Source organism: Anolis carolinensis, chromosome 6, assembly GCF_035594765.1.
Source record: "Anolis carolinensis isolate JA03-04 chromosome 6, rAnoCar3.1.pri, whole genome shotgun sequence".
In the NCBI taxonomy this organism is placed as follows: Eukaryota; Metazoa; Chordata; class Lepidosauria; order Squamata; family Dactyloidae; genus Anolis; species Anolis carolinensis.
The window spans coordinates 66,903,018-66,921,138 of NC_085846.1; the positions used below are offsets into that span (position 1 = coordinate 66,903,018).

General features: G+C 40.9%; 1 protein-coding gene across 2 annotated transcripts; it reads right to left on the reverse strand.

The window, feature by feature from the left end:
- Positions 1–438: 438 nt before the first annotated feature.
- On the reverse strand, positions 439–17,290 carry eif1b (eukaryotic translation initiation factor 1B). Of its 2 annotated transcripts, XM_003223957.4 has the most exons (5): positions 17,154–17,290; positions 9,554–10,492; positions 8,715–8,878; positions 5,672–5,773; positions 439–3,184 (listed from the first exon to the last, which is right to left on the reverse strand). In XM_003223957.4, the coding sequence occupies exons 2-5, from the start codon at positions 9,567–9,569 to the stop codon at positions 3,140–3,142; spliced, it is 327 nt and encodes a 108-aa protein (XP_003224005.1). In that variant the 5' UTR covers positions 9,570–10,492; positions 17,154–17,290; the 3' UTR covers positions 439–3,139. The 2 variants fall into 2 exon arrangements, with proteins under 2 accessions (XP_003224005.1, XP_003224004.1); XM_003223956.4 differs by lacking the exon at positions 9,554–10,492 and having other exon boundaries at positions 17,154–17,287.
- Between the last annotated feature and the right edge of the window lie 831 nt (positions 17,291–18,121).

The following is an 18,121-nucleotide window of genomic DNA, read 5'->3' on the forward strand; positions in this document are numbered from 1 at the left end:
CAGCTCCTAGTCTCAGGTAGTCAAAAGATGGTAACCCAACAACATAAGGCCTAATGAGATATTTTAAATTTGTAGTTATTTTTTATGTTTATTTCTGGCTCAAAATGGTTAGTAAAACTTGGTAATTCATTCAATTACTTGTAACTTTGTGTTTAATTGTAATGTGTTGCCTTGCAATCATGAAATATACTGCTTTGAAATTGGGTCCATCTTTTTGATACACCCTGTAGTTTCCTCATTTACCAAATCAAGTCACAAAGTGTTTGTTAGGGCAGCAGCCAGTGTGTTAATATTTCTGTTGGAGTGACAGAGAACACCGCATCCAAAGCTGAAATTAATCCTAAATATTCCAAAGTGTAGAAAATGGCTTAGGAGTGATCACTATTCTTAGAACCATTTTTGTAATCTTCTTGTATAAACAAAACAAACGTTCCTGAATACAGCTTTTGCATATAGTTTATTCAGTCAGTCAATTTGGAGATCAAGCAGCCATTAGTGAAACAAACCAATCTCACTTTTTCCATGCACATAGCTCATTTGGATCAACTGGTAAACATGTTCAGGTAAAAACCACATAATAGGTCTTTAAGAGGTTCCAAAAAATGAATACATTGAATACAGCTCAGAAATGCGGGTGTGATTCTCTAAAATGTTAGGCTAAAATTCTCTTCATTTCTCATCACTGACTATGTTGGATGATGAGATTGACACTGATATTTTTAGAGCCGATTTCCTCACTCCTGATCTAGCTGGGGTAGTTAACAGTACTAACCAGTTTCATTACCAGTCATGTAGTCTTAGAATCCTTGAGTTTTGTTTGGTCTCCTATGAGACTTCTTCCTCATACAAAGAACTGTATGAGGAAGCAACAGGATCAGCAAACTTTTATTTTTACTAACAAGGCACCTGTATCAGTGTCCACATATTACAGCAATGGTTCAGGCATGTATGCATGCATGCAAGGTAGGGTAGGTAGGAAAAGCTCAACCATGATTCAAGCATGTGTCTTTGGAAACTGGTGAGCCTGAGCACCAAAGTAATTTTTCTGAGTAAACTTGCCATTCCCTAAAGAGTCTTTGCAGCTCTTCTTCAGCTTCCCTTCTCTTCTGCCCCAGATGAGGCAAGTGGATCTCCCAGAGTGAAGAAAATGATGATGGTGCTGTCAGACCAACGTCTAGTTAAGGATTAGGCTATGAGTTGGCATGATCAAAACAAAGTAGCTCTCACAAGTCAGGCATATAAATTCTTACAATATCGATATAAACATAATCCATTAAAGTACCATAAGACTGTATGGTGCAACAGCTGAAAGTACATTCACTATTCCTGCTTTCCAGTGTGGGCTATATGAAACAGAGGTCCCCAAAATGAGACTCAATATAACCCAAACATATGAAAATTTGAACAATTCAAGGACTTCATGTCACTACCTCAAACAGTATCTCCTGAAAATAACTCAGTCTGGCTACACACTGGAAGTATTAAGAGACACACTCCTTAAACTGGTTTCTTGCGATTATCATGTCTCATAACCTACTTTGATTTAACAGACACTGGAGCAGATCCAAACAGACATTGCCGTATAAACAATTGATCTGTGGTATCTACTCAATGTCAACTTTTTTTTTTTTTCGTGTCAGGAGCAACCGGAGTTGCTTCTGGAGTGAGAGAATTGGCCGTCTGCAAGGACGTTGCCCAGGGGACGCCCGGATGTTTTTGATGTTTTTACCATCCTTGTGGGAGGCTTCTCTCATGTCCCCGCATGGAGCTGGAGCTGATAGAGGGAGCTCATCCACACTCTCCCCAGGTGGGATTCGAACCTGGCACCTTTCAGGTCAGCAATCCAACCTTCAAGTCACTTAGTCCACTACGCCATCTGGGGGCTCCTAATGTCAACTCAATCAGGTTGATACAAAGGTCTTCTAATCCTCTGGTCAGGTGAAGACACCTGCCAATATTAAAATGCATTTAGAAAAGATTTCAAATAGTTGTCCTTAGAAACGCACAGAACATAGTAAGCAACTGTGATGCTCACGAATGTCAATCCATCTATTTATAACCGGGGAAAAAGAGGATTCAAGTAGTAACAATCCAGGTTTACCTTATCATCATGTATTTTCATGAAAAAAATGTTTAAAGTATATAATCCAGTAAGGTCAGAGAAGGATTAGACAAAAGGATTATTATATCAATTCCACAGTGGTTTATTGAATGGGAAACTAAAATTCATCTTGCAGCTATGTATTTTAAGTCTTCCAATGCTCCTTCTGAACTCTCAAGAGCTTACTAAAACATCAGGCACTTCCTCACTGATATGCTTTGCCTTCATGAAGTCAGGAAAAAATACCTAAATTAAGCAGCAACCGCTGTCCCTGCGGTTGCTGCTTAATACAATCACATTTTTGCTATAAAAAACAAAAGACTAAAACTGATATGAATAAGCTTATATTATGAATAATGTAAGCCCTAGAGAAGCTTCTATAATACAGCATATTTTAAAACTGGCATGGAAAAGGATTTTAGACCAAAGTCCAGCAACAGCAATCATTTTCAAGACATAAGTTGCACTTTACCTCATTATGCCTAAGTTCACCATACAGTCCTGATAATAAACAAGCAATTGTCAGTTTTTATTACACTCAACCACATACTTTTATGCAATCCGGTGAAAATGTCTAATCAATGTAGTTGTGCTTATCTTATGTTGAATATTTTTTTGTGAAGCTTTACCTATTTGCCAATAGCCGAGGAACTACTAATATTATTACAATTTCTTGAAGGCCTTTGGTTAATGGATCCCGAACACTCAAGAGGTTAAGATAAGAGACATTTTATTTAAGCAGCAACACACATGGTTTTAATACAACATTTAAATTAGGTGAAAAGTAATACACTGAACTATCAGCAGGAGAACATTTCCATTGGAAATGTGTTAAAATTCTCAAGGATCTTGTGTTACCATCTTACTGCAGTTTTCTTATGTGTTTCTAGCCTACATTCCATATGTTTTCTGTCGTCATGCAAAAGCAAATCAGGTTTTGAATGGGAAGTCCATTTACTGCAAAGAACCATATTTCACAGAATAGCGAGCCTGGGTATGAACACAACCTGCAAAGTTCTTCATATGAGCACTGACATTTTAGAAGCCATGAACTTTCAGCTGCTCCTCCTTAACAATGCCAACCTGCAGAAGAGAAGTAAATGGCAGTGAGCTTTCCTATGGTTACAACTACCATCTCCACCAAGACACAATTGAAGCCGTGTGCTGGATGTGGAGGATTAAGCACCATGATTTACAGCAGAGATTCTTAAATTATTTCAGCTTGTGACCGCTTTTTGCCCAATAAGCTTTTATATGACCTTGGGTATATAAAATAGATACACAAATCAAACTATTTTTTTGAATATCGGACAGTTAAACCTGTGGGTATGGAGAACCAATTGTACCACAGCAACAACAATTTGGGCATGCCTATCTTCCAAGTACTGTACATAAAAATCAAGCTCTTAAGTAAAACATAGTGGTCTTCAGTATCTACTGAGGTTTGGTTCCAGGACCGGAAGTGGATACCAAAACCCATGGATGCTCAAATCCTATGATATGCAAGAGAGTGTCCCTTATTTACATGACCGCATCTCCCCATATGAACCAGTTTGGGCCTTATGGTCAGCTGGGGAGGCCCTCCTCTCGATCCCTCCCCAATTGCAAGCGAGGCTGGTAGGGACAAGGGAGAGGGCCTTCTCAGTAGTGGCCCCCGGCTCTGGAACGCCTTCCCCAGGGAAATTAGACAAGCAACTACCCTGCCGACATTTAGGAGGGATTTGAAGACATGGCTGTATCATCAGGCTTTTGACAATGATTAACCAACACTGTAATGTTGGACAAGACCTCTGTTTACATGGATACTCCTCGAGTAGTAGGCCTTTTTTAATTCACAGGAATGGTGGTGTTTTAACTAATTTTATAATTTTTATTGTTAATGCTGTTTACTTATGTTTTAGCTTACCTTGTTTGTTTTTATATTGCTCTAATGTGTTATTAATAATCTATTTTATTTGATATATGTTACTGTATTTATGTTGTCAGCCGCCCTCAGTCCCTTGGGGGAGATAAAGGGGTTCGGCCCCGCCTATCTTCGTGATCGCATCTCCCTCTATATCTCGGTGTGGATCCTTAGATCCTCCTGGGAGGCCCTCCTCTCACTCCCACTGCCATCCCAAGTACGGCTGGTGGGGACGAGGGAGAGGGCCTTCTTGGCGGTGGTCCCTTGCCTCTGGAACACTCTCCCCAAACAGATAAGGCAATTCCCATCAGTATCATCCTTCTGTAGGGATCTGAAAACCTGGTGGATTCAGCAGGCTTTTGGAAGTGACTAACCTAAAACCCTAGACGCCGCCTGGCCACCATACGATCCTTGTTCTGCACTTTACCCACTTCCTTCAAATTTGTTTAGGGTGCTAGTTTAATTAGTTTAACCCTTGTAGCTACTCAGCAGGTCTGAAGTGCTGTAATCCTGGCCTATGCTCCTTGTTATCCATTCACACTTCACCCCTGGCTTTATGTTATTTTTACTACTTGGCCCTTACCTTAGCTCTTAAAGCTATCTTGACCTATCCGGAAAGAAATCCCATTGGTTGTTAAATCACCCAATGGAGTAATCTAAACTGTTTTTATACCAAAAGAATACACTGTTTAAATTTTATTATACTTAACTATTGTTTTATTATTGGACTGTTGTATGCTGTATGTTGGTATTGAATGTTTACCATGTGTAAACCACCCTGAATCCCCACGGGAGATAGAGAGGTATATAAATAAAGTTTTGTTGTTGTTGTTGGGGCGGGATACAAATAAAGTATATTATTATGATGATGTCTCATATAAAATGGCAATGTTTTGAGATAGATAGATAACATAAATATTCAAGCTGTGGATGGTTGAATTTGTAGATACAGAGGGCCCATCTTATTGCAAGCCAAACTCTGCAGGAAGATTAAGGTGCAATTCTTAAAGTAATAAAGCAAAAAATAAAAATAAAAAAATCAGGGGTGCGATTGGGAAGAAGGAAGGGCAGTAAATGTCTGGAAGGGCTGGTAGAGTTCCTTCTCGTCCTTCGTCCTCCTCCTTTGACCAGGTAGTTTTTTCCCATTTATCTGACCTATTGTATTATCTGACGTGCTTTCTGGAGGAACGAGACTCTTCCCTTTGGCAAGCACCCAGTTTAGGGAAGCCAGGTGTTGCTGCCTAGCAACATGAACTAGGCTTCCCTAAACCGGGTGCTAGCCGAAGGGAAGAGCCTTTTCCCTTCAGCAAGCACCAACACTTTGGAGAAGCCTGGTGCATGTTGCTAGGCAGCAACACGGCCTGGGCATCTCCAAACCAGGTGCTTGCCGAAGGGAGGAGGCTCTTACCTTCCACAAGTGCCAGGCCTCCCTATTATCCAACAGTTCCAGTTATCTGTCATTTGGCTTTCCCGTTTATCTCGGATAACCGGATCTACTGTATCAAGTTAGGCAAATCACCAACATATCTCATAACTACTAGGGTAGTGACTTATTTAGTCATCAATCACTATGGGCAGAGCCAAAAGTATATCACAATATCCAAAGCAGATGCCATGACTTGCATTAGCAGACTTCACCGCTAAGTATCTGTTGGAGGAGAACTCACCTCAAGGAGGAACTGGCAAATGTTTTTTCTCTGGTCACCTTGCAACTGGATCACTTCCCCGTATTCTGGATGCTCGATCACAGTACCATTACAGGCAAATTTCTGCAGAGAGAAAAAAATGACGCATGAAACACGCAGAATCAAGATCTGACTGATCAAAACAGAGATCGAGCAGCCACAATTTTAGTTGTTTTTGTTCATAAAACAAGCACCAACAAAACAAGCAGTGTTTTACAGCTGTGTTTTGTTCTTAGCAATTATCTTTGTAGAATTTCCTCGATTTCTGAGGTCATGGCTCAGAACAATTATATAATTCTGAGCTAAGCAAGGACTACAAAATGTAGGAATCCAAGAAGCTTCTAGCTCAGTTTCTCATTTTCCCTGTAACTGCTATTCTATACACTTCGCCTATATGTGACTACCACAAACTGAATGTGCACAGTATCTCATTTTGCTTTTCCTATGCCTCAGGTATACAGTGTTCCCTCATTTATTGCTGGGGTTAGGGTTCCAGGACCACCCACAATAAGTGAAAATCCACGAAGTAGGGACACTATGTTTATTTTAATATTTATACATTCTTTTAGTAGTTATACACTATTTTAAGTCTTTATCAACCAATCGTGTGTTGATAAATCGCCTCCTTCTTCTCCTGTTGCCGCCTGGGCTCCTTTTCTCTTCCTTTGGCTTCTCCTTCCTCCCTTCCTTAGGCTGTAAATTGTAATTTTTTATTATTTAACATAGTCTTTTAGAGTTCATTGAAAAACCGTGAAAGACCGAATCCGCGAAAAGTGAACCGTGAAGTAGTGAGGGAACACTGTACTTCATTTAAGTTATCTTTCCATGCCATCTGACTATGACTCTTCCCTTTACTCCACACCTGTGCTCCACCCTCACTTTTTTTTACTCCTGCTAGAAAAGGCACTAAACTGAATATGAAAAACTCAACCCAATGTTTTCAACTTCCTTTTCTAAAAACAAGTGACTGAATTCTGGTTGCTTTTCGCGGAGAGCACATACACCACTTTGTATGGCCTAGATTCACTTAAAAGATTTAAATGAAATCAGAAGTTCTATTCATTTTAGAAGGCAGCATAAACACCAATTACTGAAACCAATGTCACTGTCTTTCTAGTCCAAGAGAACCTAAAAAGGAGTGGGGGTTGCAAAGAGCAGCTCACGTGCCACATACAATCCCTAAGGCTATTTGTTTGACTCTTAGGAGTCTTTGGGGGGGGGGGGGGTGGTGGCAAAAAGGCTACAAAATGATCTCTAAGCTGTGCAGATACTGGAACTCCCTGACTAGGGAAACTAGAATGGTCCCCTCCCTTCTGTCCTTCTGGTGGGAGGCTAACCTTATTTTTCAAGAACATTTTTAAATATGAAATTGTTTAAAAAAAAAAACAAGCCAGGGGGTTCTGTGTTTCTTGTAGTTTAATAGATTTGGATAATTGTTTTATTGCTTTTTAATTGTGTATTTTTAATATTGCTATGTTTAATATTATTTTATTGTTTACGTGTGTTAGGTTTTAATTCAAACATTGCTATGGTTTTTAATGTTAGCCATTCTGAGTTTCCTTTGGCATATAAAAATAACAGAAATAACAACAACAGGAATTTCAATATGCTTAGGCCTCCCAGCCACCCAAGTATGAAAATGAAATTGTGATTTATTATTTTAAAAATTGCCTCAAAATTTTGTCCTGAAATATCCTCCAGGGACCCAGAAAGGCCAGAAAGCATGCCCCCATGTCACAGAGGGTGCTTGGAAGCAAAACAGTATTACTGTTATTTTAGCAGGACCAGGTGTGGCTAATGCAGCCCGCTAGTCTTCCACAGTAGGCCAGTCTAATTCTCTGATTTTCATGGAGAATGCTATCAAAGGCCACATAATACTCCAGGTATCAAAATGGCATAGAAGCATACTTCTGTTTACAAAGCCTGACACAGGACTTTCTTTTTATAAGGTCTTTTATGCTGGCCCAGTCTCCCTTCCTCTCCATCTGTCTAGTCACAAGTCTTTTAGCAGCATCAGCATTAAGAAGGTAGTAAAGCAGGGCTGCCAAAACAGGCTTTTGGTGTCATGTTTCTGAAGGGCATCTGAAGTAATCAATGCAAAGAAGCTCAAGCTGGAAAACAATGGTATTCTACTGTACCATTCTACTGTACCTGATGCTACTATAGCTGTGTGTGTAACAGCGACAACAGGCAAGGTAAACATCAGCTAACCTCAGGTTTCATCACTTAGCATTTGTTAACATCAAACCAGGGACAACAGGGAGGAGCAGATAAGCTTCCTTTGCCAGCAACCATACACATATTAAAATAACATTGATCTAAATATTTGGAAACCAATGATGAAGTCATCCTTGGATGAATTTAGGAAGAAACCTTCAGGACGTCTCTCAAAGTTTCAAAAGGTTTTGGTTTACTTAAACAGACCTTATCTGACGTTCTGGTTTCCACATGTACCTTTAGTTAGTGCTGAATAAAATGTTTTGATGAAACATTAAATTGCTCTAGTATTGAACGGGAACAGGAACCTATCCCTATTCATTCCATGTGGCTTCTGCCTCTGATAACAAATTTGCTGTTAAAGAAGTAATGCCCAGAAACACATCTACTCCACTAACTGATGAATACTTATACTGCTCAAGGGAATGAACAGCAGAATGCTTTTGTGGGTTGCCCACAGACTTCATGATTGCCCACTGTGGGAACAAGATGCTGGACTAGGCAGGCTTTTAGGCTGATCAGGCCCCTTCTACAATATTATACAATCCAGATTATCAAAGCAGATAATCCACATTATCTGCTTTGAACAGGATTATATGAGTCTACACTGCCATATAATCCAGTTCAAAGCAGATACAGTAATCTGGATTTTATATGGCAGTGTAAGAGGGGCCTCACATCTCTGCTAATCTCTCACAATCTTATGACTAAAAGTACTCGTTCCTGACCCTTTGGTACTAAGAGTTTAGTTTTCTGACACAAATCTTTCAAACTCAAACACTTTAAGATCTGAGACACAGTCATCTACCTTTTTGAAGGCTTTCACAAGTTTCTTTTTGTCATAGTCATCTGCAATCCCTTGAACAGTAGTTAGTGTCTTTCTGCCGTTTCGTTGCTGGATCCTTATATGGATGTAGTCCTCAGTCCCTGCCGGGAGTAAGTCGTCACCCTTAGTTGCATCAGCAAAGGGGTCTGTAGGGGGGAAATCCACAGGAGTTAGTTTAATGGAGCTCACCAAATTCCTAAATGCAGTCATTATTCTCCTAATTGGCAGAATACTAGCAGTCAGTGTTGGTAGGTGCCTGTAAATTGTTCCTGACTTATGGCAACTTTAATGTGAATCTATCATGGGGTTTTCTTTGCAGGATTGGTTTAAAGGAGAGATAGCTTTTGCCTTCCTCAGAGAATACAACTAGTCCAAGGTTACCTAATGGGCTTCCATTGGATGAAAGCATGGATTTTAACCCTGCTCTCCAGAGTTGTGGTTCAAAGTTCAAGACACTACACCACACTGACTCTCATTAGGAGAATAACTTGCCTTTCTCAGGAAATAGTACTGTTTCTCTATTCATATTCTCACAAATATAATTGTGGGAATATAATCATATGTGGCAATGTGTATATTGGTTAGTTTTGGTAAATTATTCCAAAAGATCTGAACCTGGATCATTTTTAAACATTTTTAATGCAAAGTAATCCAAATGCCACCTCATTTTGAAGACTCACTCAAATACTTAAAAATACCGATATTCACAATACATGACAAATGAACAAACATACTAGAAACCTATATGTAGCATGCCACAATACTTTTTTATGAGAAGAATATTTAACATTATCTTTGTCAATTTGTCCCCTCAAACTCACCAACTCTTCTGTACATCAAGTGTGAAAGTTTCACTGTTTGTCTACAAGTGTAAAGATGTTTGATGCTCAACCTGAGGAAGATCCATTTCCAGCATTTTCTGAAGTTTAGGCCATCCAATTAACCCAAGTCAGGAAAGTTCCATCCACTGTCAAAAAAACTCCTTCCACTGTTAGTCATTCGTGCAAGTCCTGTGCACTGTAGAGGCGAGATTCTGGGGCCAGTGCCCACTGTTGGTTCAAACCAGCCACTAGATAGATTTGTTGAGCTTACGCACTGACCAATCAACTTTGTTACAATCATAGATCAGTCATTTAAAAAACCTCCCACCCATTCCTAGTACCTAGGGGATTTAGAGGATAAAGTTATGGCAGATTACAGGGGAATGGGAAACCCAACATAAACACTAGGTACATATTGCAGATTCTACAGTGCCAAATAAAAATGTATACTATCTGCAGATGCCATTTTTAAATGCAATCATTCTAAATGACCATGGCATGCAGACTAATGTTTTAACTACTGGCTGAGTAGAAGTTGTACTGAGTGGCTCCCAGATTTCAATATATCGAAAACTGGCTCTCACAAAGATGATAAGCCTGTGCCTAGGATGTACCATTTGTTACTACAAGGAAAGAGGTTAGTATCTTCTCTCTGGCATGCGAAGTCTCTGTGTCACAGGGATTCTGTTTTTTATTTTGTAGAATAAAGGTGGGAACTGTGCAATCCTCCAGATGTTGCTGAAATGCAACTCCAAGCACCTCTAGCCAACAGAATTAATGGTAGGAAGCACTTGGAGCTGCACCCAATACACATGAAGTGCCACACAATTCCTGCAGCGGATGTAGAAGGAGTAGCTGGTCATGTGATACCACACATGCAGTCTGAGTTGGTAGAACCCAGTGACAGGCTTATCTTCACCAAAAGAGTAGAACTATATTCTGGAAAACAAAACAAAACAAATAAACGAGGAAGTAAATTATGGAAAGGAAGGGCAGAAGTTTAAGGAAAGAATCTCCTACTAATCTACTCTTAGCTTTAGAAAAGGGCTGAATAACCCCTGGCTTTCTAGAGGTTATTAAACTATAGCGCTCAGGTCTAAAAACCATGCTAGCTGGACCAGGATCAATGCCTCATGAAATTTTTAAAATCTTTATTATAAGGAATTATGACATGATCTGCCCCCCACTTTCCAGACTTGTCTCTGAATTGGACTGCAATCCCCATAATAGCTGGAGAAAAATATTTTCCCCAGAAACTCTGTATTATTGTGAGTTTCCCCTGTTGAAATCGAGAGGATAGCTTGAATATGAATATGCAAAGAATAAATCAGTTTTGCCAAAAGCCTGTCACTAATGGAGATGAACACTGAATTTTTTTAGATCAACACAGTTTCCTCCATTTTTGGAGTCTTCTTTGGATGTTGCCATACAAACTGTTGTTGATAAAACACAGGTATGTCAAAAACCCACCATTATAGCACTCCTTGAACCTATCTAAAAAGACTGAATTGAATCAGTCTTCAAGTTCTCACAAATATTTGATTGTCCCTGACTAAAATATCCCTGGAACTGGAACCTTGTTTCAACCTTGGAAAAAACTCAGAATACAAAGAAATAAGCAAGCAAGCAAGCAGAGTACCACTTTATAAATCCAAATATGCCACCCACACCAACTGACAAATTATTAGAACCAATTAGGAAAAGCATAAAACACAGATAAAATGTTTACAATTCCTGAGGAAAAAGTAGTTTATGAAAATTCAAGGACAAGTGTTCCTATAGAACTACCAAGATAAAATCCTTGGAAACTGGAGAAATGCATCCCTAGGTTGGTGGGTGAAAAAGGAAACTCTCTTAGGTACTAATGTATGAAACCAGAGTTAAGCAATGACTCCCCTCCTTAATACTAGTGTTCCTTGTGCCTTGACAATTCTGTACCTCTACCTTTTAAAAATGAGTAGAGGCCACCCTTTAACATAACATGCCCTTCTTGAAAACAGAAAGCAAAAAAGGACATATCTAAACACTTCCTATTTCAAAAAGGTGTATTGAGGATTTTTAAAAGTAACACTGCTATCCCTAATGCAACAAAAATGTTGCAAAATGGCAAGATTATCCCAAGGTTTTTGAGAGGACACAGCACTTCCTGTTTGAAAAAGGTCTATAGAGGATTTTAAAAAGTAACACTGCTATCCCTAGCACAACAGAAATGTTGCAAAACAAGATTATTCCAAGGTTTTTGAGAGGACACAGCACTTCCTGTTTGAAAAAGATCTATAGAGGATTTTTAAAAGTATCCCCAGTGCAACAGAAATGTTGCAAAACAGCAAGAACATCCCAAGGTGAGAACACAACAGGATGAAGACGGAATGGATCTTCAGGATTCTGCAGCTGGTCAATAAAATTCTAAACCCCTAATAGTTAACCAACCTAGACTAGATTAGACTGGAGCATATGTGTGTGAATGCACTGCCACAGAAGAACCATTCTCCAAATTGAAGCTTCATAAAAATGAGCTCTAGTCCACTTCTTACCCAAACATACCAATTTGGGGTGCTAAGAAACATTCCACCATTACAATCATCATGTGCAGTCTAAATAGATATCACCTCAGGGAGAATTGGGGTTATACTCAAGAGAATGTCAGAAAGTAACTAGGCCACGGGCCTTTTAAAAACATCCGTAGAAGGATGCTGTCCCATTACAAGTAGGGCTGGCTTCTGGATTGAATCTTTCCAAAGAATACAATTTAATTACCAGTTTTGTGGAGGGGAGAAAATTATCAATAATCTCTGCAGTAAGAAGTAAAAAAACATGTGTTGGGCAGGTGTGTTGCCAGTTTGCAAGACACAGTAGAGTCTCACTTATCCAACCTCCTCTTATCCAACATTCTGTATTATCCAACGCAATCTGCCTCCCACCTGGATCTCTAGGCAGCAATGTTTCTCTAGGCAGCAATGCGCAGCGAGCCAACTTGCCCAACAACAACATAAGTGCAGCCACGCTCCCAAACAAGTGGCAGACTTGTTGTAAAACATGATGTTTTGGTGCTTAATTTGTAAAATCATAACGTAATTTGACATTTAATAGGCTTTTCCTTAATCCCTCGTTATTATCCAACATTTTTGTTTATTCAACATTCTGCTGGCCCGTTTAAGTTGGATAAGTGAGACTCTACTGTACCAAAATAAAGTCTCTCTGAAAATGCTGTCAGGATAACTAAGTCATAAATCAGCAGAACTAGAATGTAGAGTCTACATTGTAGAGTCTCACTTATCCAGCATCCGCTTATCCAACATTCTGGATTATCCAACGCAGTCTGCCTCCCGCCCAGATCCACAGCTGTTTCACTAGGCAGCAAGGACTGAACTTTTTACTGATTTAATTTTAGACAATGTGGTTACTGTACGTTTATTTTATGCAATTCTATCTTTATTTGTAGTCGATTTGTTAGTAGCCAATGTTTCTGTAGTCAGTGTTTTCAATACATTGATGCAATATTTTGGTGCTAAATTCATAAATACAGTAATGACTTGATAACGTTACTGTGTGTTGAACTGCATTTTCTGTCGATTTGTTTTAAAACATGATGTTTTGGTGCTTAATTTGTAAAATCATAACATAATTTGATGTTTAATGTTTCCCATTCCCCTTTTCCTTAACCCCTCCTTATTATCCAACATTTTTCTTATCCAATGTTCTGCTGGCCCGTTTATGTTGGATAAGTGAGACTCTACTGTACTACAATTGATTATAAACCAAATTCTGTTAGGACAGTGGTTGTTGTTATTGCTAAAAGAATCCACATGCATTCTGACCAAAAGAGCCAGATCAGGAACAGAGACTCTGGAAGATGCATAATGGGGGGGGAGGGGGGAAGGTGTTACAGAAAAGGCACTGTTTGTATCTTTCTTATTTATTTACCATATTTGTATCCCGCCTTTCTTACCTCGGAGGGGACTCAAGGAGGCCTTACAACAGGCAACAATTCAATGCCATACACATTAAAATAAGTTACAATTAAAGCCAAACAATTAAAATCATGCCATCCAAATCATAATCCAGGGCCCTTCCATTTGTCAATCACTTTGATTCAAGGTTACTTATTGCACTCCAATAATTTGTCAAAAGCTTGATCCCAAAGCCACGTCTTAAGTTTTTTCCTGAAGTCCAAGAGAAAAGGGGCTGATCTAATTTGATTGGAGAGGGAGTTCCATAGATGAGCGACCACCACTGAGAAGGTCCTGTCTCTCGTCCCCACCAGTTGCACCTGCAATGGAGGTGGGACCAAGAGCAGGGCCTCCCCGGACGATGCTAACCTTCAAGATAGTTCATAGAGGGAAATAAGTTCGGACAGGTAAGCTGGGCCACAACCATTTAGGGATTTATAGTCTAAAGCCAGCACTTCTAATTGTGCTTGGTAGATGACTGGCAGCCAGTGGAGCTGGCGTAACAGGGGAGTTGTGTGCTCCCTGTACCCCACTCCGGTGGGCAATCTGGTTGCCACCCGTTGGACCATTTGAAGCTTCCGAACAGTATTCAAAGGCAACCCCATATAAAGCACTTTGCAGTAGTCTATTCCGAATGTAACCAGAGTATGGACTACCATGGCAAAGTATGACTTCCTAAGGTATGGGTACAACTGGTGCACAAACTTTAATTGTGCAAAAGCACCCCTAGCCACCGCCGAAACCTAGGGTTCCAGGCTCATGGATAAGTCCAGCAGAACTCCCAAGTTGTGAACCTGTGTCTTCAGGGGGAGTGTAACCCCATCTAGCACAGGCTGCAACCCTATATCCTGTTCGGCCTTGAGACTGATCAGGAGTACGTCTGTCTTGTCTGGATTCAATTTCAATTTGTTCGCCCTCATCCAGACCATCACAGCTGCCAAACCTGCCAAACAGCTGTTCAGGACCTGAACAGCCTCCTTAGCAGTAAGTGGAAAGGAGTAGTAGAGTTGAATGTCATCTGCGTACAGATGACATGGAATTCCAAAATTTTGGATGAACTCTGCCAAAGGCTTCATGTAGATGTTAAAACAACATGGGAGACAATACTGAGCCCTGCGGGACCCCACAGGACAAAGGCTGTGGGGCTGGGCAGGTGTCCCCCAGCAATACTTTCTGAGAGAGACCCTTCAGGAAGAACTGGAGCCACTGCAGAACAGTACCTCCAGGCCTCATTCCCACAAGGTATTCCCAGAAGTATACTGTGGTCAACGGCACTGAAGGCTGCTGAGAGTTCCAGGAGAACCAACAGGGACACACTCCTCCTGTCAAGTTCCCTAGGCAGATTATCCACTAAAGTGACCAAGGCTTTTTTAGTTCCATTTCATCATCATCATCATCATCATCATTTAATTACTTATTAATCGCCCTCCATCCACGATGCTCTAGGCGATTTACAAGATAAAATTGTAAAGGATAAAAATACATACATACAAATATTGATAAAATTAACATAGATTAAAAGCTCTAGTAAAGAGCCAGGTCTTGAGTGCTAGGGTAAAAGGCCCTAACTCACTCATGGCTCTCATGTAGGGCGGCAAGGCATTTCCTGGCTTAAAGCCAGACTGCACAGGATCCCAATAATCAGTGTCTTTGAAGAACACCTGGAGTTGCGAGGCCACCACATGTTCCATGACTCTGCCCAAAAATGGGAGATTGGAAACTGGTCAAAAGTTGTTCAATTGAATGGGGTCCAGTGACGTTTTTTTCAAGAGCAGTTTTATTACAGCTTCTTTTACACTGGCTGGAATCTTGCTTTCCTGTAAGGAGGCAATAACCACCACCTTCACCCACTCGGCCAACTCCCTCTGGCCTCTTTTACCAGCCAGTATGGACAGGGGTCTAGGATGCATGTGGTTACATGGCTGTGTGGGGGACACAGAAAAAGCCTCCTCTAAGACTGAGTAAATACATTTGGGCATCCCCTAGGCAACGTTTCTTGTAAACGGCGAATCTTTTCAAACCCAAAAGCATTGCTTTTGAGTTTTGAATTGCTAGAGGCTAAAGACAATGCGATTGCTGTTGCCAGTTTTTGGTCAAAAGATATTGAGCCGCTTGTGCACCTTCTATTTTAATCAGTTTTATACTAATTTATGCAATGCTTTTGATACAAAATAAATAAATATGGCTGTGTGGAAGGCCCCTAGACAGAATGTTATACAGGGAACAATAAGCTGGGTCATGCATTTGCAAATAGTCTAATTACATATGGTGGTCTATGGTTGTAATAAAAAAATGATAACTACATTTTCTGCACCAAGGCTAAGCAAAGCATTCTAGATCAAAGGAGGAGCACTTAGGTGTGATATCATTTATGTTAGCTGGTTTAACATGACCAGACAGCCCACAGGCAGCACTTAGGCTTATAACAACAACAACACTTTATTTATATACTGCCCTATCTCCCCAAGAGGACTCAGGTTGGTTTCCAACATAAGGCAAAACATACAATTGCCAAAAAGGAAAACCATACAAAAGAATTAAACATCATAAAACAAAAACATACAACCCTACTAAAACAACCACAAAATTTAAAATCCAGTTTCAATTTACTCCATCAGATGCGTTCAAAATACCAATGGCGAAAATTATAGAATGGAATCACAGGCTTGCCTCAGTTCTGCACTTATCAATAAAATGCAAGCCTCTAATTAAATTCTGACACATTTTTAGCTAAATGCACACTCACACAACACAAGGGGTATTTCAGCAACATAAACAATGGTTCTTGGGGTTCTCTATGGGGAAATAATGAGAGCAGAAGAAGAGAAAAGCCCAGAGGACGAAATTCCAGCTGACCTAGGCAGCAAAATAGGCAATGCCAACCAAATCTTTGCCAACAAGTAGAAACCCAATGGGCAGCTGTGACAATACCTGTCACAATCAAATCATTTAACAAAGGACTACAGATATAGTAAAGGCTACAAGGCATGACTGTAGAATCAAGGCAATAAAGAAGGCCAGTAGGCTGTTCGGAATTGTGAGAGTTGAAGCCCAAAACACAGGTGAAGTTTGCTCATGCTAAGGCGTGGGTTATATACAGTAGAGTCTCACTTATCCAACATAAACGGGGCGGCAGAACGTTGGATAAGCGAATATGTTGGATAATAAGGAGAGATTAAGGAGACGCCTATTAAACATCGATTTAGGTTATGGTTTTACAAATTAAGCACCAAAACATCATGTTATACAACACATTTGACAGAAAAAGTAGTTCAATACGCAGTAATGTTATGTTGTAATTACTATATTTATGAATTTAGCACCAAAATATCACGTTATATTGAAAACATTGACTACAAAAATGCGTTGGATAATCCAGAACGTTGGATAAGCGAGTGTTGGATAAGTGAGACTCTACTGTATAAAGGAAATGAATGGTAAGCTCGTTGGCAAGTAAAGCAGCACCGCTGTCAACGGACAGCTCCTCATGCAAGGCGGTTTTTAGGCCAAAGAGGAATCGAGAACAGGGATGAAAGGAAGGCCCAGGCTTCGCAGCCCCCATCAGCGGCTCAGAAGCGAGAGGCACACCAACCAGGCCCGGGCTTTTTCTCTGAGGCCAAACCTGAGGAGAGAAGGACGCGGCTTCTTACCGAAGGATTGGAGGTTCTGGATAGTGGACATGCGATTGTGTGGCTGGGCGCTGCTCGGGGGGAAAAGGCCGCGGCTGGGTCCGCCCGGGTCTGCCTCAGGTTCTGCAGTAGGCCGGAAGGAAGAGGGAAAGGCAAGGAACCGGCGGCGGCGGAGAGCCAATCCGGAGAGAGGGCAGCGGCTAACAACGGCAGCAGCGACGGTCGCTCACAAAATGGCGGAGCGGCGGAGTTTGTGCTCCGCCCGAGGAGGAAGGTCACGTGACTGCAGCAGGAGCCCCCGCGCGCTTCTGGGAAATGGAGTCCGCACGGTAAGGAAACGCGTGAAGCGAAGGCGTAGCGGGACTACACTTCCCGAAAGCCCTTTCTGTCTCCGCCTGCTCAGCCTGAAAAATACCCTGCAAAACAAACACTGCGGGCAGATGACAGCCCATAGTCTCTTCCCCCCAAATATAGACGCTTTTTGACAGCTAATCGGCGCCCAGGAAGCTAAGCAAATACATATATATTTATTTATCGTATCAGAAGCGAACCGAGGGCACAGTTGTAATGTATTTAAAAACACACAAAGTTAAAAACTTGGCACGATACTAAATGTCCTTTGACCAGTAGCTGGCCACTTGGAGTGCCTCCGGTGTTGCTATTAGAAGGTCCTCCATTGTGCATGTGGCAGGACTCAGGCTGCATTGTAATAGGTGGTCTGTGGTTTGGTTTGGTTTGCTCTTCTCCACACTCGCATGTCGTGGGCTCCACTTTGTGGCCCCATTTCTTAAGGTTGGCTCTGCTTCTCCTGGTGCCAGAGTGCAGTCTATTCAGTGCCTTCCAAGTCACCCAGTCTTCTGTGTGATCAGAAGGGAGTTTCTCATCTGGCCTCAGCCACTGATGGAGGTTCCGGGTTTTAACCTGCCACTTTTGGACTCTCGCTTGCTGAAGACTCTTGCTTGCAGACTAAGCATCCCTTATTCATCCAG

Coding starts and splice junctions, on each gene's coding strand:
- eif1b (XM_003223956.4), bottom strand. CDS start 17,184: ATGTCCACTATCCAGAACCTCCAATCCTTCG. Junction 8,879..17,153: donor CCAGAACCTCCAATCCTTCG/GTAAGAAGCCGC, acceptor TCCCCCCTACAG/ACCCCTTTGCTGATGCAACT. Junction 5,774..8,714: donor TTGTGAAAGCCTTCAAAAAG/GTAGATGACTGT, acceptor TTCTCTCTGCAG/AAATTTGCCTGTAATGGTAC.